Source organism: Stenella coeruleoalba (assembly GCF_951394435.1).
Source record: "Stenella coeruleoalba genome assembly, chromosome: 1".
Lineage (NCBI taxonomy): Eukaryota > Metazoa > Chordata > Mammalia > Artiodactyla > Delphinidae > Stenella > Stenella coeruleoalba.
This window is the reverse complement of record NC_137169.1, coordinates 189,952,725-189,979,509: the sequence shown is the minus strand read 5'-3', so window position 1 is coordinate 189,979,509 and position 26,785 is coordinate 189,952,725. Positions and strand designations below refer to the sequence as shown.

At 45.1% G+C, this 26,785-nt stretch overlaps 1 protein-coding gene across 2 annotated transcripts in view; it reads left to right on the top strand.

Annotated features, from left to right (window-relative positions):
• The first annotated feature begins 7,564 nt into the window (after window positions 1–7,564).
• The window catches only part of UCK2 (uridine-cytidine kinase 2), a 74,859-nt gene continuing 55,638 nt past the window's right edge, over window positions 7,565–26,785 (top strand). For both annotated transcript variants that reach the window (XM_079945648.1, XM_079945649.1), the window contains exon 1: window positions 7,565–8,065. In XM_079945648.1, the coding sequence (XP_079801774.1) occupies window positions 7,967–8,065 (99 nt within the window). In that variant the 5' untranslated portion in view covers window positions 7,565–7,966. The remainder of the gene's footprint in view (window positions 8,066–26,785) is intronic.

Below are 26,785 nucleotides of genomic sequence, written 5' to 3'. Positions count from 1 at the left end.
CAAAAAGGGATATAACTGAAAGGAAAAATAGATAATTCAACAATTTTAGTTAGAGATTTCAACACTTCACTCTCCATATGTGGTGGCCAGGAGAAATGCCTCAAAGAACTCCACCCACAAGGAACAGACCTGACCAAGAGCCTGAGCTACTGTGCTGCATTTGCTCCCTGACTGTGCTTCCCACAGGCTACGGCCAGCCAGTTGGAATACTCCATGTCACTGGAATACTAAGGCAGGTCCATTCCTAGGCGAAATGAGGCTCTTCTTATTGTTAACTTTAACTTGAGGACTCCCAGCAGCTTGGCTGAATCTTTCTTAGTCTGCACAGTAGTCTAGCGTGCTTCTGCCCAATCTTCCTTCTCCCTCTCCTTCACTCAGAGCCAGGTCTGTATTGCAGTCTGGGGTCTCTCCCAAGTTTTTCCAGCCCCCTCTTTCCTCTCACAGTCATTACCCCTAATCTTCATGTGTTTAATCCCATCTTGGCATCTGCTTCTTAGAGGACCCAGATTAGCACCACTGGTACCAAGAGTGGTCCAAGAAAATAGGTGGTCAGACAGAGATTTGGAATGGCTCACTTACTGCCCAGCAGAGGAAGAAGATGCCGTCCTGGTTGGGGAATGGGATGTGGCACAAGATGGTGCCTCAGTTGCTAAAGGTTTCACTGGTGGTGGCCTGTGAAAATGTCCTGGTGGCGGAGAAAGCCGTGGCAGGAGCCATGTTTCAGGCCTTTCAGAAAATATGGGGGACCAGTGCCTACAAAGGCCGGAGTTGGCTGGTTGCTGCTAAGTTGTGACATGCTATTGTTAGCAAGCAGTTAATGGTTAAGTGTGAGAGTCAGAGAACCTCTGGTAGCTTACAAAGAGGTCCTGATTGTAAGGTCGGATCTTAACAGACGGCACCGCGAAACAGAGGAAAGCTTCAAGTGAGCTTTATTAGGGAGCGCTCCCGGGCCAGGTTCACTGGTCCGAGAGAAAGGGGCCAGAGAAGTCGCACCCGGGCGAGGGTTGGGCAAGATTTTATAGGGGAAGAAGGGAAAGGGGTGTGGTGAATCTGGGAGGGCGCAGGGTATTCCTTATTTGGTGGTCTTTTCAGGTATCCTGGGGGACCGTTAGTACCGCGCCTCGAAAGGGGGGAAGGCTGGGCTGGGTTCGAAGTCCCCAGGTCAGTTTCTGGAACTGGGTGGTCCGGAATGTCTCCAGGGCAGTTTCTGGAACTGGGTGGTCCGGAGAGTTTCGGTCTGATGCAACCTGTGAATCTGATTGTGTTCCCCTGCCTCGGGCCAGTTGGCCTTACACTGATCTTTTGCAGTAGAAGTGCAGGCACATTTGAGCAGCAGGCTGAAGACCTAGTTGTTAGAGGCTCAGAGCTCAGTAGCTGTTTACACTGGTCAGCCAAGGCAGGACCGGTAGGAAAATGTCAGGGCCTTGGTGATAAAAACCTAGGATCCTAAAATATGGGTGGGGACATCTGGATGGGTGCCTTTGAAGATATTGCCTTGGCAACCACCATGCCCCCCGGGGCCCTCTGTGCGCGCAGAGATGGCCCATATTCCTTAAAAAGAGATTAACACTTCCATTGTGCTGGCAATAGGTGCTCTCCTCAGAAGCTGTCCTCACCCCCACCACCTCCCCTGGCCACCAGGATGAAAACTGGGGCTATGTCAGGCCTGAGTAAATTATACTCAAAATTCTACTTGTGTGTGTATGTGTGTGTGTTCCTGGGGAATCGCCTCCTTTTTTTAGCTTTCTCAGTCTGTGACTAAAAATATTTCGGAAACACTAGGTTCCATCACTCAAAGCCTTAGGCCTCTTTGCTACCAGAAACAGCTGTAATTTCATTATGAAGCAGATTTGAACTAATTTTCTCTCCTAATGATCTGGGGAGAGGTTGCTTCCAGATACCAAAGTAACTTTTCAGCAACATACCATTTGAACTCTGAGCAAAAACTAACCTGCTAAATCTGCAATCTCATTTAGCCTCCAACACCAATTAGCACCTCAGTCCATTACCCTGAGGAGAGTCAAACCTGCCATCCTTGGCCACCAGTCTAAATACAAGCCAAGCCACCAGACTAAATGTAGCTACTGCTCTGTGGTTGATGCCATTAGCTGTACTGTCCTCTGCTTCTCCTGTTGACAATTACCAGGGCTGGGACTGGGGTGAGGCAAGGAAGGCGTCTAGAGCAAACACGTAAAGAAGACTTCTTTTTAAGTTCCACCCTACGCTAGCACTTCCTCCATCCAAGAGTCAGAGCCTCCTTACATTTTGCACCCTAGGGGTCCTCCCTTGTGTCAGGCTAGTCCCCAGCACTGTACATCACCAACCACGATGCATCCATTATGGTGTAATAGACAGAGCATCAGCCCCAGGGGGGAGGGGGGAGGGGTAGAAGTAGAAGTAGATTAATTACAGAGAAAGTGACCTTGTAGCTAATTGAGGAAGGTGAAGGAAGTCATTGTAGAAAAGTGGGATGGGCAGGGTGGTAATCTGGTGATAGGAAAAGAAGCAAAGGGTCAGATGCAGGTCTGGGATAAGACCTGGGAACAAAATGAAGCTAAATGGCTTAGAACAAGGAGAGTGAACAAAATAGTGATGCTGGGAGCTGGCTGGGCAAGACAACTGAACTCCTTATTTTATTTAAAGTCTTATTTTCATAGAATCACACTAGAAAATCCTGTTATAAGGTAGGGAGAGAAAATCAGAAAATCCCTATAGAACTAAAATCTATATGTTAATGTTTTCAAAGTCTGGGAAGACTTCTGTGGGCATGTGGGATTTCTGAAGTTGGGCCAGCTAAAATTTAAGGGCCCTTGTATGACTATTATTTTTCTGAGGAAGGGGACGAGCATATGTGCAAAAATCAATATACTGAATTTAACAAAATTAACAACTTGCATTTGGGTACTGTTTTATAGGTTACAAAGTCCTCTGACCATTGTCTTTTTAGTTCTCAAGTCTTTTTTCTGTGCCTTTGCCATTTCTGTTCCCAATTCTGAAAAATCTCTTACCCCTCCTAGACTGCAGGTTGAGACTTAATTTTTGAAACTGCTTTGAGAAATAATTTACGTACCATACAATTCACCAACTTAATGATTCAATGATGGTTCTTAGGCAAAAGTTGTGCAACCATCACGACAATTAATTTTAGAACATTTCCATTACCCTAAGAAAGATATCCTGGACCCATTGGTCGCCACTCCCTATTTATCCCCCAACTTCTCTAGCTGTAGGCAAGCTCTACCTGTAGTTACCTATTCTGGACATTATATTTCCTTTTTAGTTTAAAGTGTCCTTGGGGATTAGGAGTCCTTACCTTTGGAATTCCTAATCTCTAAATGGTATGACTCTTGCAATAATCAGGGACCAGTGACGGAAATAGGAGGGAAAGAGAAATGATATTTAATAACCACTATATGCATACTGATATAGATTCGTTATTTTCACAACCATCCTATGAGCCAGGTACCATTTAACAGCTGAAGAAACCAAGGATTATAGAAAGTAAGTAATTTGCCAAAGGTTACAAAGTTAGTAACAAAGCAAGGATGTAAAGCTTGCTTTTCTGACTAGAGCTCACACTGTCTTTGTTCCACTAAATCAGTAGTTCTCAAACTTTGGTGGGCACTAGAGTCAAGTGGAGGGTTTATGAAAGACAAATTGCTTGGCCCCTCCCACAGACTTTCAGGTTTATTACCTCTGGGGTGGGGCCCATGGATTTGCCTTCAGAGGCTGCTGAAGCTGCTCTTTCTGGGACTGTGCTATATCCTGCTGCTTAACAGAACAGTATCTGAGAACAGGATTGATTAAGATCACAGAGCCAGATGCTGAAGTAGCTTTCATATCATCTGGTCATCTTTTCAGAACAGTACTTATGACCTGTCAAAGCAATTGCTGATTGATAAAAGGCAGGAGGTAGTTGGAAAGGCAAAACAGGGAACTAACATGCTGCAGAAGACATACTGAAGTGCGAGAACATTTTTTTCTGGTTGGGAAATGTGATAAGCAATTAGAGAGTTAGCTATGGTGCATGAAGCACCTAGAGGTAGCATTTGTCAGCTGGATGCAAAATGTAAGGTTGCTTGTCTAGTTCAGAACTATAGCTGCTTTAAGGAGAGAAGGCAGGCAGATAGAGGACTGTCAACAGCAAGGTCTTTTCTCCTTCTTTGGCTACAGCTATAGTTGCACACTCATGCTGACTTCATTCCCAAATGTTAACTAGGCCAGAGCTTGATCAGACTGAAATCTGAATTTGTATTAAAAACATTCTCACAGATACTGAGAAAATGTGTTCCCTTGAATCTGTTCTAGCTCTGGATTTTATTGAAAATGTTTGATTTTTTTTTCTTAGTGGGAGGGGAAAGAGGGCATCTGGAAATCACTTAATCCAGAATCTGCAGTGTAATTGCTAGAGGAGGCTCAAACATGATTTGAACATCCCTAGCTGTGGGATTTGGTGACCAGGCTCCCAAGAGAGGATGACACAGCACAGGGAATAGCACAGACAGCCTGCCTTGCTTTTTAGAGAGCAAATATGCAAAAGTCCTTGCTCAGGTCACCAGTGCTGAGAATACTCTTAATAATTTAAATGGACAAGGGGAACTTCCTTATGTGTAGGTGAGCCTGCCCTAGAGACAGAATAGAGAAAAAACAGCAAAGTGAAAACAGGGAGTGCAGAGTGCAGCTGGATTAGGCCTTTATATAGATAGCTTTTGTTTTTTTTCAGAGCACTTTTTTTTTAAGTTATTTATGTATTTATTTTTGGCTGTGTTGGGTCTTCGTTGTTGCGCGTGGGCTTTCTCTAGTGGTGAGCAGGGGCTACTCTTTGTTGTGGCGTGCAGTGGCTTCTCTTGTTGCAGAGCACGGGCTCTAGGCACGCGGGCTTAAAGTGGTTGTGGCACGCGGGCTCAGTAGTTGTGGCTTGCAGGCTCTAGAGCTCAGGCTCTGTAGCTGTGGCGCACAGGCTTAGCTGCTCCGCGGCATGTGGGATCTTCCCGGACCAGGGATGGAACCTGTGTCCCCTGCATTGGCAGGCAGATTCTTAACCACTGTGCCACCAGGAAAGTCCCCAGAGCACTTTTATGTATATTAACTCATGTCAAATATTATTATTATTAAACAGGGTGCAGATAAGTGTAATGAGTTAGCTCAGTTAATGAGTTAGTTTAACTAGTTAATAGATGCACGTACTAGGATTAGAGGTAGACAGTTACTTGGAATGCCAGGAAAACAAAACATTCAGAAATAATAGTAACCACATAAATGCAATCTAGGGAAAACCACATTTCCTTCCAAAGTGGTGGAAGTGAAGTTTACTTGTTGGTATTTTCTTACCTCTTTCATATTTGTTCATTCATTCATCCATCCATTCATTCAACAAACATGTATTGAGCCCTTCCTATTTCCAATTATTTTGCTCTGTGGGCCTTGGGAATGTAGAAATGAGATATGGTGTCCATTCATTCAACAAATATTTATGAAGGTCCTACTGTGTCTCAGAAATTGTTTTAGGTGCTAGGGATATAGTAGTTAAAAACAGACAAACAGGGGCTTCCCTGGTGGCACAGTGGTTAAGAATCCACCTGCCAATGCAGGGGACATGGGTTCGAGCCCTGGTTGGGGAAGATCCCACATGCCGCAGAGCAACTAAGCCCGTGCACCACAACTACAGAGCCTGCGCTCTAGAGCCCGCGAATCACAACTACTGAAGCCCTCGTGCCTAGAGCCCGTGCTCTGCAGCAAGAGAAGACACCACAGTGAGAAGCCCGCGCACCGAAGCGAAGAGTGGGCCCCGCTCAGCAACAAAGACCCGACACAGCCAAAAATAAATAAATTAATTAAATAAATTAAAAAAGAAAAGATTAAAAAAAAACTAGACAGACAAAGCAAGAAATGTATAAACCAGTTTGGAGTAACAAAGGGAAACAAGCTATAATAAAAATAATAAAAATGTGATAGAGGATAGGTAGACAACTAGTGTGATGAAACAAGTATAGTACAATGTTAACAGCAGAATCTAGGTGGTGGCTATATCAGTGTTTACTGTAAAATCTTTCAACTGTATGTCTGAAAATTCTTATGATAAAATATTGTAGAAGAAAGTTATAGGAATGATAAAAAAAAGGCAGAGATTTGGGGAAAGTTCATGGAGGACATGGCAGTGTTTTATCCTCTTCTTCCTCTCAGCTACCTAATATCCCCTTAGCTATGAGTCCATCAACTTCCAAATTCCAATAGGCCTTGTCTTGGGCTGTGAAGAGCTCTGCAAAAGTCCTTGAAGATCTTATCTTTTTAGTGGAGAAAAACTTGGAGGAGGAGAAGCAGACACATGAATCAGCTAAAACTCACCCACCCCACAGGCATTTGATAAGGCACCCTTCTAGCTAACCTCCCCCAAATGCCTGCCTCTGGGTACCAGGTAGCTGCGTTCCCCAGCTTAGTTTCCTGTCTGAGCTTCTGTGGAGTTTGGTTTTGGATGGTTACCTGAAATATATAAAAAGTGAAGCGAACATTTGTTTTTTCTAATACTCAATTTTCTTTAGTAATTTTTTTTCAAAAGAATTCTGAATTTTAGGTAACACTAAGTTTTGAAAGAGAATGCTATAGACTTAACTTCTCCTTTAGACTGTAGGACCCCCATCAGCTCATTTATACCAGTCCCAGGTTCACAGGGGCAGCGGCTGTGACTAGTCTAGTCCTCCCTCTCTCCCCTGTGCCCAAACGAAGCTTCCCTTTCCAGTTTCAGCCCTTTAGGGGCTTTTCCTCATAGATCATTTATATAGGGTCTTGTACCTGTGCAGGGTACCACGTTAAGTACTTTAAATACAATAGTTCATTTAATATAATAATCCTAGCATGTAACTGCCATTATTATTCCCATTTAACAGATGAGAACATTGAGCAAGGGAGATTAAGTAACTTGCTCAGGGAACTGCAAGTCAATGCAGAAATCTGGCTCCAGGGGTGGCGCTGTTCTGAGTCATCAGCAGCTACTGCCTTTGTAACCAAGTGCCTAATTCCCCATCTCTGAGAAACCAGTTCACTTAAAGGTATTAATAAGTCAACGTGACATTAAGCATCATTTATCTTTTCCACAGCTCTAACTCCACAGGAACCTCAGTGTTTGGGATTTCAAACTACGGTTAGAAAGGGCGTTGATGTTAGGAGGAAGGGCTTCCCTCAGATGAGCTCCTCAAATTACCTTTCTCTAGGAAGGACTCCAGAGAGTCGCCGTTTAAGGAGGATGGTGTTTGGGGGTTTCCAAGAGAGGAAATATTTAAAGCCAGAGGCTGACATATTATTTTGGCAAACGGGATGGGAAAAAGAAATCTCATTTTCGCAACACAAGTTTTTAGTCTGGATAATGGGTAAATGACATTAACTCTTTGTTTCATCTTAACCTTCCAAGCTTGTTCTAATTTTGCTTCTCAAACCTGAGGCATCTCCTCCATTATTTGATCTGTCCTTTTAGCTTTTTATCCCTTTTGAAATAGGTGGGAGCATACCCAATTAAAACGCAGAAGGCTCCTTTCTTTTCCCTTGGTCCCGCCGCAGGTCGTCGTCGCGGAAAGGGTTAACCAGGCGGGTTGGGAGAAGGGTCGGGCTCATACCTTTCCCAGAGACCCCAGGCGGCGGCGGCGGGGCCCGGGAGGGGCGGAGGCTGGGGCAGACGCCTCGCCGCCGCTGCCTCGGCGAATAGCAGTGCGCTGTCCGCCCGGATTGGAGCAGCAGCATCACGCTGACCTCTGCCTGGGATGTAAACCGGGGCGGCCACAGCGGGCAGAGGAAGGCTCTCGGCTCCTTCGGGAAAGCCAGCTCCAGCACCGGGATCCGAGCGGTGCGCAGGGAGCCGCGTCAGCCTCGACCTGGGCAGCGCCCAGCGGAGGCTGCGGGAAGCGGAGGGAGCCCGGCGCGGGCGGGGAGCGTGCGTCCGTTCGCACAGGCAGCGGGAGGAGGGGCGGCGCGAGCCATGGCTGGGGACAGCGAGCAGACCCTGCAGAACCACCAGCAGCCCAACGGCGGCGAGCCTTTCCTGATCGGCGTTAGCGGGGGCACGGCCAGCGGCAAGGTACGGCGGGGCCCCGGGGCCGCTCTCTCTTCTCCTCCCCACCTCTCCCCACCCCGGCCGGGCCCCGGCGGCGCCGCATGTGGCCGGCGGCCGCGGGCCATGTCAGTTCCTGCAGCCACCGCGTGGCCCGCGCGCCTCCGCTGCTGGCCGCGCTCCAGTGCAGAGTCTTCCCCGCGCAGACTCTGGGCGCCGCGGCAGCGGATGGGCGGCCGGGGACTCGGGCCATCTGAGGTTCCAGGGGTACTCCGGCCACCGATCACAGGGCTGGCACGCTCCCGGCGGCGGTAATTCGTGGCCGGGGTCCTATGGGGGAGGGGCGGAGAAAGCGGATGCTTATTGTTTTGCAAGTCCGTCGTGGGGGAGAGGGCTTTAAGCGGGGTCCTCTACGAATCCCCGGTACACCCGTCTTCCCTCGGCCTGGCGTTGATGTGCTCGCCCGGCGACGCAACCCCGGTGCCGGGTCGGAGCGAGCCGGGTAGCCCGACCGGGAGGGCTGCGAGAACGTGACGCGGCGTCCCGGGGAAGGGGAGCCGCACTTGGGCTGGACGCCGGTGCCGGGCACTGCAGAGGTTTTCGGGTAAAATCCCGAGAGCCAAATAGGCGAGGTGACATCAGTGAAATGATCATAGTCGGGGCTTCTCTTTTTGGGGGGTTTTAAGAGGAAACGCGGTCGGCTTCAATAAGAAAGTTGTGCTGGCCCCATGCTCTTAGATGTCTGGGGCCGTACGCGTCTTGCATCCGCGGAAGGAGGTCGTTTTCTGGCTGTCTGACTCCTCTAGGAGCCTGCTTTCTTTGTTTTTTCAGCAAGGCAAGGAGAGACTAGGGATATGCTTTCCTAGCTTTGCCCGCGGCTTTTTCTGCAGGTGGAGAAGGGTAGAGTCCTCTCAGATAGTTTTCTTTGCTCCCCTGCCTTTAAGATGTGGCTACTTGTTTATCCTACTGTTACCCTACTGTTTAACAAGTACATTTGGTGCCCGGGCTCCTCAAGGGGAGCCTGCGAGAAATAGGTGCTGCGCGCTGGGTTTGGCGAGGTGGGATGATGCCTCCTAGGGTCAGGGAGAGCGGAGCAGGAAGGCTGGTTGGCGCCATGAGAAGCGAGCCACGAGGTTTTTGCTCCGGAGCAGACTCTGCCGTAGCCCCTCCTCCATGTTGGTTTTACATTTTTCCCTCCAGGTCTGGACTACTTTGGCGCCCGGGGCCCAGGCACGGCAGCTGGCGCTATGGAACTTCTTTATTGATTAGTTAATCTCGACTGTAGACCCCAGGGCTTGGGATCTGCCTGCTTTATGTCCCAGAAGTTTATGTTGAATTTGCCCCTGGTTGAATGCCTTTTTTAATTTTTAAAAATTTTACATGTTTTTTATTGGTACTATTACTAGTAAGTCAAAGCCAAACCAGGATGCCAGCTCTTTTAGGAAATGTACCTGTTATATTAGAATTTTCTCAGTCCCCCTCCGCACCACCCCCCCGCCCTTTCCATAGTATATTCGTGTTATGTGGGACCTTTTTTGTTGTTGATGGCCATATTCCCAGCGCTCCTAGCACGATGCCTGGCACATAGTTGGACCCAAATATTAACCTGAGATCCAGCCCTCCTAGGGGAAAGGAGACCGAAACTGGCAGATGAGTGTAGCATTTAGAAACAAAATGACCTTGGTAATCATCTAAATAATTTAGTCACTACAGAGGCGGAAACTAAGATCCTAAAAGGTGAACTAACTGCTTCTTATTATTGTGCGTTCCTCAATCATCACCTTTTCTCAGTGGATAATCAGTATAAATGTGTTATTTCTGTAACGTGTCAAGTAGGAGCTAGGAATGAGCCATTAAGGGAACTCTTAACTCTGCTGTCCCTATTTCTCATCAAGGAGGAAGATACTCCTAAGAAAGGGTCTATTTTCATGCAGTTTTTAAAGCATGTTGTATCTTTTGGGCATTAACAAATACTTTGTCATTGTAAGATTTTATAATTTTTTTGTTATTAAGAAAAAGTCCAAAGGAGCATTGGACTTCAAAAATTCTTTACTGCAGTCAGTTTGCTGCAATTATGTCTTGATACTTTAGTCCAGTCCTTAGTGCCTTTTCTCCAAGGAATTTGAAGTTTTTGTTTTTGTTTTTGTTTTTTAAAGGATGGTCAGCATTAACAAACTGGACCTCCTTTGGAAGCCTCAAGTCTGAACATTGTGGTACAGGAGGGCCTGGAAGCAGTCGATACTCTACCCCCTGCATATTTGCTCTGTGCCTGTTAAAGGAATTTGGGAGAAGGCAAAGGGCCCAAGGACATCAACAAAAAAGGACAGTTTTAGAGCTAGAAGGAACCTCGGAGGCCCTGGAGTCCAACACTTCATCTCATCACTTACGGATGAGAAAAATAATGAATTCAGATCATATATTTGTCCCAGCTATTGGCCTTGTTTAAGAAGAATTGACTAAGGCATGCCCGGAGAACACAAGTTTACACTTTCAACCTGGAAAGGGGCTACTTGGAAATGGCTACAGAATGGTTTCAGAGGTACTTGACCCAAAAGGAAATGGAAATGCAGATTGCTTTGTACTCAGTGGCCTGGCAATATAGATCTTGATTGCTTTCTCCCCTCCTTTATAAGAGAAAACAACTCCCTGTTCAGCTTCTCTTGAGAGCTCTAATTTGTCTCAATGTTGTTGTTGCCCTGAGTTAACAAGTATTTTATCTTAGCCTAAATTAGTTTGGTTGTAGAAGGCAAAAATAGCGATTGTGGTTATATATTACATTTTTGTTTGTTTGTTTTGGCCATGCCACACAGCATGTGGGATCTTAGTTCCCCCACCAGGGATCGAACGCGCACCCCCTGCATTGGAAGCGTAGGGTCTTAACCACTGGACCGCCAGGGAAGTTCCATACATCACATTAAAGTTTGTTTTATACATGAAGATTAATTAGGACTCTAGAGTAAGCTTTGCTAGGCTGACATGGCAAATCATTCTTAAAAACTCACCTTAAAATTGTGGTGGGGGCTTCCCTGGTGGCGCAGTGGTTGAGAGTCCGCCTGCAGATGCAGGGGACACGGGTTTGTGCCCCGGTCCGGGAGGATCCCACATGCCGCAGAGTGGCTGGGCCCGTGAGCCATGGCCGCTGAGCCTGCGCGTCCAGAGCCTGTGCTCCGCAACGGGAGAGGCCACAACAGTGAGAGGCCCGCGTACCGCAAAAAAAAAAAAAAAAAAAAAAAAATCGCATTCTCGTATTTCCTCCTAAAGGACAAGTCTAAGAGAGCAAGAAGTAACACTGGATGGGGAAAAAAAACAGTTTAAACTTCTTTACCTGAATATATATCCATGACTTTAGGTGCCATTCCCTCTCCTCTTTATTTTTGCTGTTTACTGAGCTGTGACTTCTTCGCCAATTAAAATAGCTTCTCAGTCTGCACTGCCATCAGAGCGGTCTTCGTTAGTGTAGCTCTGACTGTGCCACTCTCCTTTTTGGAAACCTTGGATGCCTCTTCACTGCCCAGGCTGTAGGTCAGATATTTCAGCACAGTGCACATCCCCCTGGCCCCCAAATGTGGTCCCAGACTATTTATTTATTTATTAAAAAATTTTTTTAAAAATAAATTTATTTATTTATCTATGGCTGTGTTGGGTCTTCCTTGCTGTGCGTTCAGGCTTTCTCTAGTTGCAGTGAGCGGGGGCTACTCTTTATTGCAGTGTGTCGGCTTCTCATCGTGGTGGCTTCTCTTGTTGTGGAGCACAGGCTGTAGGCACTCAGGCTTCAGTAGTTGTGGCTTGCGGGCTGATAGAGCACAGGCTCAGTAGTTGTGACGCATGGGTTTAGTTGCTCCTCGGCATGTGGGATCTTCCCGGACCAGGGCTCAAATTCTGTGTCCCCTGCATTGGCAGGCAGATTTCTAACCACTGTGCCACCAGGGAAGTCCCACCAGACTATTTTTCCACTCTTGTCCCGCTTCCCCACACCCAAATGCACACACACACATCTGTGGAACTTCTTTCATTTATACTTTTGCTCCTGGTCTTCTCTCTGGAACGGCCTCTAATCCTTTCAAGGTTTCAGTTTTGTTAATACTTCCCCCAGGGAACTTTGTTATCCATTTTCTTAATCAGAATTATTTTTTGTCTCTAATGCTTCCATAGTTTCACCACATTTTGCCTAGTGCTGGGGTTATTTGTTGACTGCTTCCCCCGCTATAGTAAAAGTTCTATAAGAGCGTCTCATTTATTTCTGCCTTAATGACCATTACAGTGTTTGATACAGTGTTTGTTGAACTGAGTTAGGCAGACCATCATTTGTAATTATCCTTTTATTCTTTTAATTCATAAGACTATTTGAATTAGGCTTTGAAGCCACAGTTGAAACCATGTTTAACTGAGCTATTCGTGTTGCAGTGACTAGACAGTAAAAAACCCCGCTGAACCCTAATACTGTACATTGGTATTGCTTATTCAGAGCCTAGCATTTAATTAGTATGTACTAAATGAACATTTGTTGAATGTCATTGTGAAGAATACTGTATTATGAGGAAGTCAGGTCGTAAGAAAATATGAGAGAAAGTCTGTCAGTATTTTATAGTTGCAAGCTGCTTAAACAGCTCATCAAGCCAATTTATCATTAAAGCATTTCCTTATCTCTTCCTTTTGAAGTGGGGCAGGTGTCTTCCCCACTGATGGATAACACTGGAAGGTGTTAGGAGAATTTTTGACTTGCCTGAGGTCATGTAGCTAGTAAGTGATAGAACTTGGATTGGAATCCAGGTTTTTCCTTTACTAAAGCTATGCCTGTTTTGAACTTTCTCCACAAGCAGGGACCAGCCCTCGGACGTATTTTGAGGGAGGTCAGTAGGACAGTGTATGAATAATACAGACCAAGAGAGGACATTGCAGTCCCCTCAGAGGTGGGGGCTGTCACCTCAGCTCTGCCTGACCATGAGTCAGCATCTGCTTTTGGAGCGCTCTGGAATGCTCCCTGGACCTCCGGCTCCGACTCCCATTGCTGGGTTCCTGGAACCTCGGCAGCCATCCCCATCCGGCCAGATCACTCATTCCGCACCCTCCCTCCATCAGGTGCTCCCAGAACCATGGGACTGCTTTGGTTCTTTCGCTGTTTTTCTCGGAGCTGGCATTGTCTGCTTTGTACCGCCTCAAGCTGCTGCCTGGGAGGTCTGACGGGATCTGGCCCTGCTGACCTCCTGCCACTCTCCCCTTTGCTCTCGATTCCAGCCACATCCCCAGCTTGGCCCATCATGTTTCCCCCTGCCCAGGGCTCTTCACACTTGCTGTTTGCTCTGCCTGAAATTCCCCTCTTGTTCATCGTGCCAGTGCCTAGCACATGCCTGCCAGAATGAAGCCCAAGCAGCAGGTCTTGCTGCTGCTGCCTTTCCTCAGCTGCTGCCTCATTTCTTGTTGGAAAGTCTTTGAAGTGTGTTTCTGATGCACACTGTCTGTGGTCACCTAACTCCAGCTCACTGTACCTGTAGCATTTGCTTAGGTCTTCTGCCTGATATTATTTCTTTCTTATTTTTTTTAAACATTCCCACCAACAGTGTAGGAGGGTTCCCTTTTCTCCAGCATTTGTTGTTTGTAGACTTTTTGATGATGGCCATTCGGACCAATGTGAGGTGTGATACCTCATTGTAGTTTTGATGTACATTTCTCTAATAATTAGTGATATTGAGCATCTTTTCATGTGCCTGTTGGCTATCTGTATGTCTTCTTTGGAGAAATGTCTATTTAGGTTTTCTGCCCATTTTTTGATTTTTTTTTTATATTGAGCTGTATGAGCTGTTTATATAATTTTAGAAATTAATCCCTTGTCAGTTGCATCATTTGCAAATATTTTCTCCCATTCTGTAAGTTGTCTTTTCTTTTTTCTTTTTTTTAAAATTATCTTTTGAGTTATGTTGCTTTATATACATATATTTATTTATTTATTTTAAGATTTCGTTTTATTTATTTTTGGCTGCGTTGGGTCTTCATTGCTGCGCGCGGGCTTTCTCTAGGTGTGGTGAGCAGGGGCTACTCTTGGTTGCGGTGAGCAGGCTTCTCATTGCGGTGGCTTCTCTTGTTGCGGAGCACGGGCTCTAGGCATGCGGGCTTCAGTAGTTGTGGCTCGCGGGCTTTAGGGTGCAGGCTCAGCAGTTGTGACACATGGGCTTAGTTGCTCCACGGCATGTGGGATCTTCCCGGACCAGGGCTCGAACCTGTGTCCCCTGCATTGGCAGGGGGATTCTTATCCACTGTACCACCAGGGAAGTCCTGTAGGTTGTCTTTTCACTGATATTATTTCTTTGTTGAGTCTTGCTCTCATGAGGTCCTGTGATGGAGACAGGTTGTGTTTGGGAATTTCATGGCTGAAGACCTGGCCTTTTTTGCTAGTGGGATCTGAGATGGTGCTGTTGGAATTGCTTAAGATCTCTAAGGTCTTTTAGACGTGTGTCTCAATTTTTTAAATCAATAAAAACGTTTGAATGTATATTCTGTGTGTGTGTGTGTGTGTGTGTGTGTGTGTTTATGTGCTTTCTTGTCCATTAAACTTTTTATCATTAAAGCATTTGATCATCTTGTTATTGTAATGTGTCATGTATCTGAATATGCAAATTATGTAAGTATAATCAATGTAATTAAAAACAAAAATAGGGGTAATGAAAAGATAAGAAAAATGAGATAAACACTTAAAATTGTGGTTTCTTTAGCAGTATAAAGACTTTTGGTTCTTACTGAATGTTTTATTTTTAAAAATCTTATTTCAAATGTGGTGATTCATGAATCTTGGATGATCTTGGTGATATTACTCTTAGTGATAATATAAGGCTGAAAGTTTGGTTCTAAGTTAAGTATCATGAATCTTGATTTCATGACTGTATTTTAAAAAGTTATTCCCCAAAATGATCCAAGTACAGGAAACTCATCCTTTGCAGTATTTATAAAATCATGAGAGTCCCATCCCCCTATTATGCAGCTAGAAAATTTTCATCGTCCTTGTTGTCCATCAGCTGTTTTTGCAAACCAAGATGCTCCATTTAATGTTTTCTTTCTTTTTTTTTATACAGCAGGTTCTTATTAGTTATCCATTTTATACATATTAGTGTATATATGTCAATCCCAGTCTCCCAGTTCATCCCACCACCACCATCCCGTGTGATCACACATTTCATTTTGGTGGAGCATTCATTTTCACAATAATAGTGACAGAAGATTCTACCACTTGCTTTTTGTATGACTTGTGGCACATTACTGTAGAGCTTTGGTAAGGTAAGAATTTTGCCTGGTACATACATGGTAGAAGCATAAGAATTTTGTGTGTGTGTTGTTGAAGTTGAGTTGTGCTTCTTTATTGCTTTAATGAGGCTGGAAGTATGCTGTCTGGTCTGATATCCATACCTCCCTTCCCCTCAGCTGAAGAGCTGTTTTGTCATATCTCAGCAAACATCCTCTGTTTGTTTGCCTGTCCTGTAGGCAGTCCGGAGTTCTGCAGTTGTCTGTAGGATTGCCTCCTCCCGCATGGTGGAGGGTGAGCTCTGTCTCTGTGCAGGTTGGTAGTCTCTCTCAGGCTCTACACAGAGCTTGTAGTAGAATGGGATGCTAAGAGTGCTGACCTGTGATTTTGGACTATGGTCTTTAAACATGTTTGCATCCATTTCTGCTAAGAGAATTTTGGAGAATTCTTTATCCCTGTCACATGGTTTTGACATCAGTTTCTTTTATCACATGAGTAAAGAGTAGCAAAATATGTAATTTCTGATATAGTGTAAATGTTGACGTTTTAAAATAATTGTTTCCTTCTCTTAAATGTGCTCTAAATACTGTAATAATTTGACCTATTACCATCCATTTAAGAAATACATGAATAAGCTCTTCATTGAATCAGAAATGTTAATTTTTCATTTTTTTCTCCTTGAAATCTTATTTCAATTCCACTTCCTCCACAAAATGTTAATTTGTTTTTGTGCTTGAAAATTTTTTATCGATCACTCTGTCATCCTTCTGCAACAGAAATATGTATGTACATTGGAATGATCTTTATTTCCTGTTCTCATAAGTCTCTTCAGTGTTAATTTCCTTTGGATTGCATCAGTATGATTATTAGCATAAATTAATCAGATCAAGTAGATATACATTTTGGTAAGTAATTAGACACAAAAGGTAGAATTATGTTGGAAAGCAACTTGATGAGACAGGTGGAGCTCCCCCACCCAATTACTTCATGTATTGGGGGATGATTACTACTTAATGCTAGAATAAGATGTTTTGCTTGTTTAGATGTAAACTTTGAGAAACCTTGTTGACGTAAGTAGATGGGAATGGAAGAACTTTTGTTATATCAAGGTCACCCAGTTTTCATCTTTCTATTTATATGTCAGAACCTGATGTGTATTTATGAATCAGCCAGCTTGCCACCCACCTCCCTTTAATTTTATCGAAAGCAGAAAACTGGAAACCTCCAGAATTGTAAAAGCATTTGTTACCCACTCGTTGGGTCATTCACTTTTTAGTAACGGCACTAGTATCTCAAATCAGTGTATGGCCACTAATTTAGGAAACTTGCATTCCGGTCCAACTTTGCCAGTTACTTATTAGGTATATTCATCTATAGAAGAGGGTCCTTTCAGCTCTTAGCGTTTCACAATTCCACAGCTTGCCCTGAGTATCCTATAATTGTTTTCTCACTACCGGTCACACAGATCAAGTACTTTTCAAACCTTCAACTCCGAACCTCTATGACGCGGTTGGCATTTGTCATCTTTTGGTGGGGTTCTGAGGCACTGTCATCTCTTGGCCCTTGCCAACATCCACCTGAACTGGATTTCTCGTAGGTCCTGGGGCCCTGTGTGCTTCCTCTCACAGATAGATGTTGCTTCTTTTCCCTAGAGTTCCTTCCTCCCTGCATCCTCCTTCCTTTTCCTTACCCGGATAGCCCCTGCTCATCTTTCCGTTGGTGTCTCTGTCTCCTAGGCAGTCCTCCTAGGCTGGCATGATTGAGTGTCCCTCTGCTGTGCTGCTAAAGTGTCCTACCAGACCTCCCTTGTAGAATTCTCCCCCACCCAGGGCGGTCCTTGCTTCTTTAGTCTGTCTTCCTCTCTAGACGGAGCTCTCAGCATCAGGGACTATGTTTACCTCACTGTTGCCTGAGTGAGGCTCACACGTGGGCTAACAACAGTCTATGTGAGTTCTCAGTAAGTGTTTGTTAAATAACCAAACATTAAGGACTCATCTGTAACTCCCTGACATCTTCACTTAGATGTATAACAGGAATCTCAATACGTCCAATATTTAAGTCCTGCGCTTCCCTCAAATGTGCTCAACCTGTAGCCTTCCCCATCTTAGTTGATGACATTTTCAGCCTTCTAGTTGCTCAGGCCTAAGACTTTGGAGCCATTCTTGACTCCTCTTATGTTCACTTGTATCCAATCCATTAAGGAATCTTGTAGACCCTACCTCCTTACCTACATGTCCACAATCTGACCACTTTTCATCTCCACTGCTTCCACTCTGATCCAAGCCACCAGCATCTCTCAGCTGGGTCACTGCAGTAGAATCCTGACTCATCTCCCTGATCTACTCTTGTCTTCCGTCTATACTCTGTTCTCATCGTAGCAGCCAGAGTGATTCTGTTAAAATGAAGGAAGGTTGGGCTTCCCTAGTGGTGCAGTGGTTGAGAGTCCGCCTGCCGATGCTGGGGACACGGGTTCGTGCCCCGGTCCAGGAAGATCCCACATGCCGCGGAGCGGCTGGGCCCATGAGCCATGGCCGCTGAGCCTGCGTGTCCGGAGCCTGTGCTCCGCAACAGGAGAGGCCACAGCAGTGAGAGGCCCGTGTACCGCAAAAAAAAAAAAAAAAAAAAAAATGAAGGAAGGTTGGTTAGCAGTTTCCCTGCTTCTGCTCACAACCTTGCAGTAGCTTCCCATTTTACTCTCAATAAAAGCCAAAGTCCTTACAAAGATCCACAGGGTCCTACAAATGGGCCTTTGCATTGGCTGTTCATTCTGTGGGGACAGCACTTCCTTCAGACATCGGAATAGTTAACTCTCTCACCTCCTTGGTCACCTTATTTAGAATTGCACCCAGTAGACACTCTAATATTTGTTGAATCAATGGATGAAGAGTGCGTTATTTCCTTGCTCAGTTATCCCTTCTAATACTAGTTTTCAGCACTTAAACCCAGTTGCTTTGGCTGTTGCTGGGAGATCACTGTCCCTTTGCTGGTCACATTTGTACTTCCTCTTGGACATCACTTTACCAGGATAGGATTGTGGGCACATTGCCAACCACAGAGCTCGGCGTCAGTGTACATTCTAGATGGCTTCGGTGCCTGTTTAATGGCGCGTTTAAAAAATATATAATGAACGTTAATATCTCGCTGTCAAATTCATATTAGGGATGCCACCTAATTTTGTTTAATGAAATGCTTGTTGATATGAACTAGATTTTTACTTTAACTCAAGAAATGCTAGAAGAGTAGATCTTTTAAACCAAAACGATTATCTTCTCTATCTTAGAGGAAGGTAGATGCATCATCTTTTGAGAAAAACTATCTCTGCTTTGGGCAGCTTGCATTCCTCTGAATATAGGCCTTTCATAGCATGGATTGGAGTTGCAGAAGTGCTGAGCAGAGCCATAGGGTGGGAAAACATGGTAGCTTTTTAGGTTCTTTTGAGTTTAGAGTGGCTTGTAGGCAACAGAGTATGTCCTTACTGAATCAGAGAGATTCGACATGACAGACACTGTCCAAAGCTATGTGTGTAATTCTGTATTGTCCCATTGGGGTTATTAGTGTTCTTCCTTTCATCAACACAGATGAGACATAATTATATGTATTACAAACTTTAGTTTCTGCTGTAAAACAGCAGTGTTAAGATCTGAGATGCTACTATTTAAAATGTTTTCTCTTTTTCGACAAAAGAAGTGCAGATACTTTGTAAACTGAAACAGTTGAGGTCTTCACTGCTCTAGTAAATTTATGATAGGACTGATAATAAGTAGTTCTGCGCAGGAATAGAACTTGGAACCCGGGGCAAATACCCAGGAGCCACGGGTAGCCTGCCGCATCTGTGCAGCTCATGAGTTAGCACCTCTACCAACAGGTGCACTGGAATCAGCCTGGCATTTATCAAAGCAGCTGTGGTATGACTGCCCTTTGTCTCAGTGGAAGGTTTCTTTTCTTTTCTTTTTTTTTAATTTTTATTTTTTTGGCTGTGTTGGGTCTTCATTGCTGCTCGGGGTCTTTCTCTAGTTGCAGCGGGTGGGGGCTATTCTTCCTTGTAGTGCGTGGGCTTCTCATTGTGGTGGCTTCTCCTGTTGCGGAGCACGGGCTCCAGGCGCACGGGCTTCAGTAGTTGCAGCACACAGGTTCAATAGTTGCAGCATGTGTGCTCTAGAGCGCAGTCTCAGTAGTTGCGGCGCACGGGCTTAGTTGCTCCGCGGCATGTGGGATCTTCCCGGACCAGGGATCAAACCCGTGTCCCCTGCATTGGCAGGCAGATTCTTAACCACTGCACCAGCAGGGAAGTCCCAGTGGAGGGTTTCTGAGGACCTGTTTCTGTTGTATGGTGTATTGGTTGTCTGCGCAAACTTTCTCCAGAATTTCTCCAGTAGTTGAGTTTGGTGAGGAGATTGGTTAAGAGCCCTACTGTTTCAGGTGGGCTGCATTTCCTGGGGACCTGTTGATTTTTCTAATGAGCTAAAACATGCATTAAAAGTTTATTTTATTTTATTTTATTGAAGTACAGTTGATTCACAATGTTGTGTTAATTTCTGCTGTACAGCCAAGTGATTCATTTATACATATATTTATACATTCTTTTTCATATTGTTTTCCATTATGGTTTGTCACAGGATATTGAATAGAGTTCCCTGTGCTATACAGTCAGACCTTGTTGCTTATTCATTCTATATATAATAGTTTGCATCTGTTGATCTCAAATTCCCAATCTTTCCTCCCCCCCACCCCCCCTTGGCAACCACAGGTCTATTCTCTGTGTCTTTGAGTCTGTTTCTGTTTCATAGATAAGTTCATTTGTGTCATATTTTAGATTCCACATGTAAATGATATCATATGGTATTTGTCTTTGTCTGACTTCACTTAGCATGATAATCTCTAGGTCCATCCATGTTGCTGCAAATGGCATTATTTCATTCTTTTTTATGGATGAGTAGTATTCCATTGTATATTCGTACCACATCTTTATTTATTCATATGTCGATAGACGTTTAGGTTGTAAAACATGCTATTTTAATTAGTCAGTGGCTTCATTTTCCTCTACCCCCCTTGTAGAGAAAGTAAAAAATTTTTTTAATATTTACTTATTAATTAATTTATTTTGGTGGTTCTGGGTCTTAGTTGCGGTGTGCGGGCTCCTTAGTTGCCACACATGGACTCCTTAGCTGTGGCATGCATGTGGGATCTAGTTCCCCGACCAGGACCGGGCCCCCTGCATTGGGAGCATGGAGTCTTAACCACTGCACCACCAGGGAAGTCCTGAGAAAGTAAACCTCTGAAAGCATAAGTAGCAGACGACGGAGTGATACATAGCAATTGAATAAGGGGCAGTGAGTATTCTTCTGAAGGCATTGCAGGCAGAGCCCTCCTGTGTGACTCTGGAGGACACAAGCTAGAGGCTGTGCTGGATTGACCATTTGGGTTCTGGAGGGACACGATCACGGGACGTCCTGCTGGAAGTGGAAAAGCTTGTTTTGTACATCTGAGAAGAGCTAATCCCCAGCCTGCCATGAGGCTCCTTTTGCAGGTCTTTGTGGGGTTCAAGGTCTTGGTGTGATAGAATCAAAGCTTTATGATGTCTCTCCTTGCAGCAGGGATTGCAGTAGATCTCCAGTAGGTCCAGACAGCTCGATGGGCTTTGGAGTCAGCGTGCTTGTGTTAACGTCCCAGTTCCACCACTCTTCATCTGTTTCTTCTGAACCCCTTTCTCCATCTGTGAAAAGGAGATCATGTCTCGTTTGGAGAGTTGCTAGGATTCCATGGGAAGGAGCAGAAGTACATACATCGCAGGGAGTCTACAGGGGACCTGTTCGCCTGCACCGTGGTTCCTGCTCTGCAGCAGCCGTGCTGTCACTGCAGGCTCTTTGGCCATCCTGCTGACACTTCTGACCAGCACGGCTCCCTGAGCACATGAGCCTGGTGCTGTCCAGGCGTTGCGGTGTTGATAGTGATGAGGACCCCTTTGGGCATTGTGATTCCTACCTGCTAACCGTGGTGCTGTCTCCTTGAGGCCATGGCCTGTCCTCTTTGCTGATAAGGCCATGACTAGTCAGACGTTGACTTCTCAGTGTTCTTTGTCTCATCCCCAACTTGCTGGAGGCCTTAGCGATCCTGTTCTGTAGCTGTTAAGATGGACTTGTTTTATAAAGTGTAGTTATGGGGGAAAAAAAGCAATTAATTAACATACCTTTTTTTTTTTTTGGCTGTGCCACGTGGCTTGTGGGAACGTAGTTCCCTGACCAGGGATCAAACCTGCGCCCCCAGAAATAGAAGCATGGAGTCCTAACTGCTGGACCGCCCGCCAGGGAATTCCCTAACGTTACTTTCTTTTATTTCTTTTGCGGTACGCGGGCCCCTCACTGTTGTGGCCTCTCCCATTGCGGAGCACAGGCTCCGGACGCGCAGGCTCAGCGGCCATGGCTCACGGGCCCAGCCGCTCCGCGGCATGTGGGATCTTCCTGGACCGGGGCACGAAGCCGTGTCCCCAGCATCGGCAGGCGGACTCTCAACCACTGCGCCACCAGGGAAGCCCCTAACATTACTTTCTTAAAAAAAAACCAAAAACCCTTTTAATTGAAAATACAACATACAGGAATGGGTGTAAATTACAAGTGTGTGGTTCAGTGAATTAATCACAAAGTGACTGCACCTGTGTAGGTATTCGCCCAAGTTAAGAAATATATTGTGACCAGCATCACTGCAAGTCCCTTGCCATCACTACCCTCCTCTCAATTGTCTCTTGATTGTCTGCTAGATGCGAGGCAGTGTTTCATAGCTGTAGAGTTACCATGTATGACTTGTGGGACTCTAGGAACTTGGTCTAGTATAGGAGATACATGCATATGAAAATAAAGCCACTGAAGCTTTCACCCTTGTCTGCCTCTGAGAGAAAAGGTCGTGTCTTCCATTCATTGGTTCATTCTGTAAATATTTATTGATTTCTGACAAAGGGCCAGGCACACTGTTAAGTACTGGGACCACACAACAGTGATTAGATAAAGCCCTTGACCTCGTGGGGCTCACATGTCTAGGTCTGACTCATGGGTGCTAACCTGCTACCCAACCACGTGGTAGGTGTTTAATAAATGTCTTCCAAACCCAACTAAATATAATCCCTTTACTCTTCTCCTATGGCATTTACCCTTTTGTAGTACTGTGCTCAGCTGTTAGACCTCTGACTTTTTTCCCCTGTATTTTAAAACATTTTTATTTATTTATTTTTGAGATATAGTTGACTTATAGTATTATATTAGATCAGCTGTACAATATAGCAATTCAAAATTTTTGTAGACTATACTCCATTTATAGTTACTGTAAAATATTGGCTATAATCCCTGTGCTGTACAACGTATCCTCGAAGCTTATTTATTCTATTCATAGCAGTTGGTACCTCTTAATACTCTACCCCTATCTTATCGCTTATCTTACCTCTTAATACTCTACCCCTATCTTATCGCTCCCCGCTTCCCTCTCCCCACTGGTAACCACTAGTTTGTTCTCTCTATCTGTGAGTCTGTGGGTTTTTTTCTGTTATATTCACTAGTTTGTCTTATTTTTTAGATTCGACATATAAGTGATAACATACAGTATTTGTCTTTCTCTAACTTATTTCACTAAGCATGATACCCTCCAGGTCCATCCAAGACCTCTGACTTCCAGATTCCAGGATCCTGGAATGCAGGTTGTCCATCTTTGTATTCCTAGTCTCTTGCATAGAAAGGACTTCGGTCTGATTATTGAAGGTGTGACAAGTGCCGAATAAATGGTACAGTCAGCAAGTGTTGTCAGAAGTTAAGAGGAGTTGGAGAATGTTAACGGCTATGGTAAAGCTTTTCTTGCTAAAGTCACCAATAATCACCTAGTCCCTAAAGGCCCGTTAAAGCTGTTGATTCCTTAGTTTACTCTTCTGTAACAATTGACAATGACCAATTCCTCTGACGAAAGTTTCTTTTTTTAATTAATTTATTTTTTTACTTTTGGCTGCGTTGGGTCTTTGTTGCTGCACGCGGGCTTTCTCTCTAGTTGCCGCGAGCGGGGGCTGCTCTTGGTTGCGGTGAGCAGGCTTATCATTGATCGAGGTGGCTTGTCTTGTTGCAGAGCACGGGCTCTAGGTGTGCGAGCTCAGTAGTTGTGGCACGTGGGCTCAGTAGTCATGGCTCGCGGGCTCTAGAGCGCAGGCTCAGTAGTCGTGGCACATGGGCTTAGTGGGATCTTCGCAGACCAGGGTATGAACCCGTGTCCCCTGCATTGGCAGGCGGATTCTTAACCACTGAGCCACCAAGGAAGTCCCTGGGGAAAGTTTTTAGATTTTACCACTCTAGGCTGACTTTCTTCCTGTCTCGTGGTTCTTCCATTTCTGAGGGTTTTTTCTGCCTGTGAATGTGTCATGCCTCAGAACCCCCTCCTTAGCTCACTGGTTTGTACCCTCTGCATACTCTGTATCCTCCATTTGTTGGTGACTCCCAGGTGATTTCTTGCCCTGAGCCTGTTCCTGGGTTCCTTTCCCACTTATCCAGCTGTCTCCTGGGCATTGCCCTTTGATGTTCACGAACTAAGTTTATTCAGGACTAGACACCTAGTCACTAGTACCCAGTCTCAACTGCTTCCAGCCACAGGTGCTGCACTACCCGTATTTTCCCTCCGCAGAAATGCATGGGAAAGAAACCTCAAGTCATCTCTCTCCAGCGCTCCTCCATCCTCCCACACCCTTCCTGGCTCCTGGGGTCCCACCAGTTCTACTTGCTGAATTTCCCTTGGAATTACCCCCACCCTCCCTCGCCTGCATCCATCATTTCTTGCCTGGATAACTCTCCAGTGGTTGACTTCCCAGCCGCCAATCTGGACTTCTTTCAAGACATTCTCCATACTGTTGCTAGAGTGATCATGCCTGTCACTCCCCAAAAATGCTTTAGTGGCTCTTCTTTGCCTTCAGTCTTGCTGTCAGCATTGCCTCCCACCTAAGCAATGGTTTAGTCTCTCCAGGCTTACTTCCTGTTTCTCCCCATACATACACCATGCCTGTCCTTTCCAACCCAGATGTCAGCTTCCAGTTCCCAGATCTTGGACGGCTCACCTCCACACCTCCGGACGTGTGGCTGCTTCTTCTTCACATGTTGTCCCCTCCCCTTTTGTCCGGTCCCTTCAAAGCCCTGGGAGGTGTTCTCTGGCCGTCCACTGTGCTCTGAATTGAGGTTCCCATCCTGTGTTCTCCTCCCTCTAGCACGCTGTTCGCTGTTTGCTTATTTTTCTTCCCAGCAGACTGAGTTTTAAGAGCAATGTCTTTCATCTCTACTATACCTAGAATATCATAGGTATGAGGGTTTTCTTTGTTTTTGTTTGTTTTGTTTTTTGCTTTTTGTTTTGCTACGAGTGTAGGGTTGAGTTATGTATGGGTTCACCTGGATAATTTTTTTTTTTCATTCTAACATCAGAATTTGAGATCTGAAAAGTTAATCTCACATATATATAGTTCTTGGTTGGTGTGGCACAGATGTTCATGGCAGTTGCTCTCTGCAGAGCTGAACATTAAACTAGTGTTGGTAGGAAGTATACTAGCAGGAGGCACACTTGTTGATTTTTTTTTTAATAATTTATAGGCAGGCCTTTTTTAAAAAAAATTAATTTTTTGCTGCATTGGGTCTTCAACGCTGCGTGCGGGCTTTCTCTAGTTGCGGTGAGCTGGGGGCTACTCTTCGTTGGGGTGTGTGAGCTTCTAATTGCGGTGGCTTCTCTTGTTGCGGAGCACGGGCTCTAGGCATGTGGGCTCAGTAGTTGTGGCTCACAGGCTCAGTAGTTGTGGTGCACGGCCTTAGTCACTCTGCGGCATGTGGGATCTTCCCAGACCAGTTATCGAACCCGTGTTCCCTGTATTGCCAGGTGGATTCTTAACCACTGCACCACCTGGGAAGTCCCACACTTGTTGATGTTGCATCCGGTTTAACCTCTGCCGTGCCTGTCATGTGTGTGTAGGTGTGTGAAAGGAGAGCAGGCATGGGGATGGCAGATGGACTGGGCACTGATGTTTTAGACCATGGGACTAGTGCAGAAAACTTTGTCAAAAGTTATTATAGGGCTTCCCTGGTGGCGCAGTGTTTGAGAGTCCGCCTGCCGATGCAGGGGACACGGGTTCGTGACCCGATCCGGGAAGATCCCACATGCTGTGGAGCGGCTGGGCCCTTGAGCCATGGCCGCTGAGCCTGCGCGTCCGGAGCCTGTGCTCCGCAACGGGAGAGGCCGCGACAGTGAGAGACCCACGTACTGCAAAAAAAAAAAAAGTTATTATACATGAGTGTGAAAAAAAGTCAGCTTTAAATGAACCCTGTATTTATAGGAAAAACCATTGCTTTTCTATTGAGTTCCTAGGTAGATATTTCAATTTCAAGAAGTTGTTGGGTCACTGGTGTTTTGAGGGGTGGCACAGTCTTTTTTAAAATTATTTTATTTTTTTATTTTATTTTGTTATTATTTCCAGCCACAGCCCACGGCTTGCAGGATCTTAGTTCCCCGACGAGGGGTCAAACCCATGCCCCCTGCAATAAAAGCATGGAGTCCTAATCACTGGACTGCCAGGGAATTCCCTGACCACCAGGGAATTCCCAGGCACAGTCTTTTAATTTATTAGAAAGTACAACTTTTATCATCTTTTGCCACTTCTTTTTTTTCTTAATCCGAAATAACACATGCTCTTGTGAAACATCAGCATGACATGTTGGAGTGCCTGCAGTCACTCTATTCCACTGCCTTATTTTATTTTACTTGCATCGCTTTCTGAAATTATTTGTACGTATGTTGATTTTCTATTTCTTTTCAAAATACTTTTAAAAATAATAGCTAATATTTTTCTGAGCACTGACTGTGTACTGTTCCAAGTGTTATATATTTATTAACTCCTTAAATCCTTCTAAGAACCCCGAGAGATACGTTACTGCAATTATCCCCGATTTCCAGATGAGGAGATTGTAGTACAGAGACGTTAAGTAACTGTCTCAAGTCCGTAAGCACTATGTGGTAGCAATGGAATTTAAATCCAAGCAGTTTGGCTCCAGAGTCCAAGACCCCACTCTGTTCCGCTGAGTCTCAGCCTAAGCTGGATAGGACAGGTGCCTGGCTTCCTGCAGCTCCCAGTGTGGTGCTCTGCACTGGCTGTGTGGAATGAACATGAAATATACCAAGCAAAAAGTGGAAATGAAGTCCTCTTTCAGCACCCTTCTGCAGTACAATTTGGTTGGTTTCCTCAAAAAGCTTTTTTCAATTACAAGCATACACTTATTCACAGATAGAGTCCTTTTACATAAATGTTAACCCTCTTGGGAAACATTTCTTTTCCTCCATGACTCCTTGGGGACATGTCCCTTGAGTTATGACATTATCTTAGCTGTGCGACAATGAACGGCCCTGAAATTGTTTTATGTTACCTAAATGTCAGTCTTCTTGAGATTTGGGGAACATTTTAGCTTCATCAGCAATATCCTGGGGAGAGTGGTGCTCGTCCAGATGGCTGCTGCCATCTATTTTCT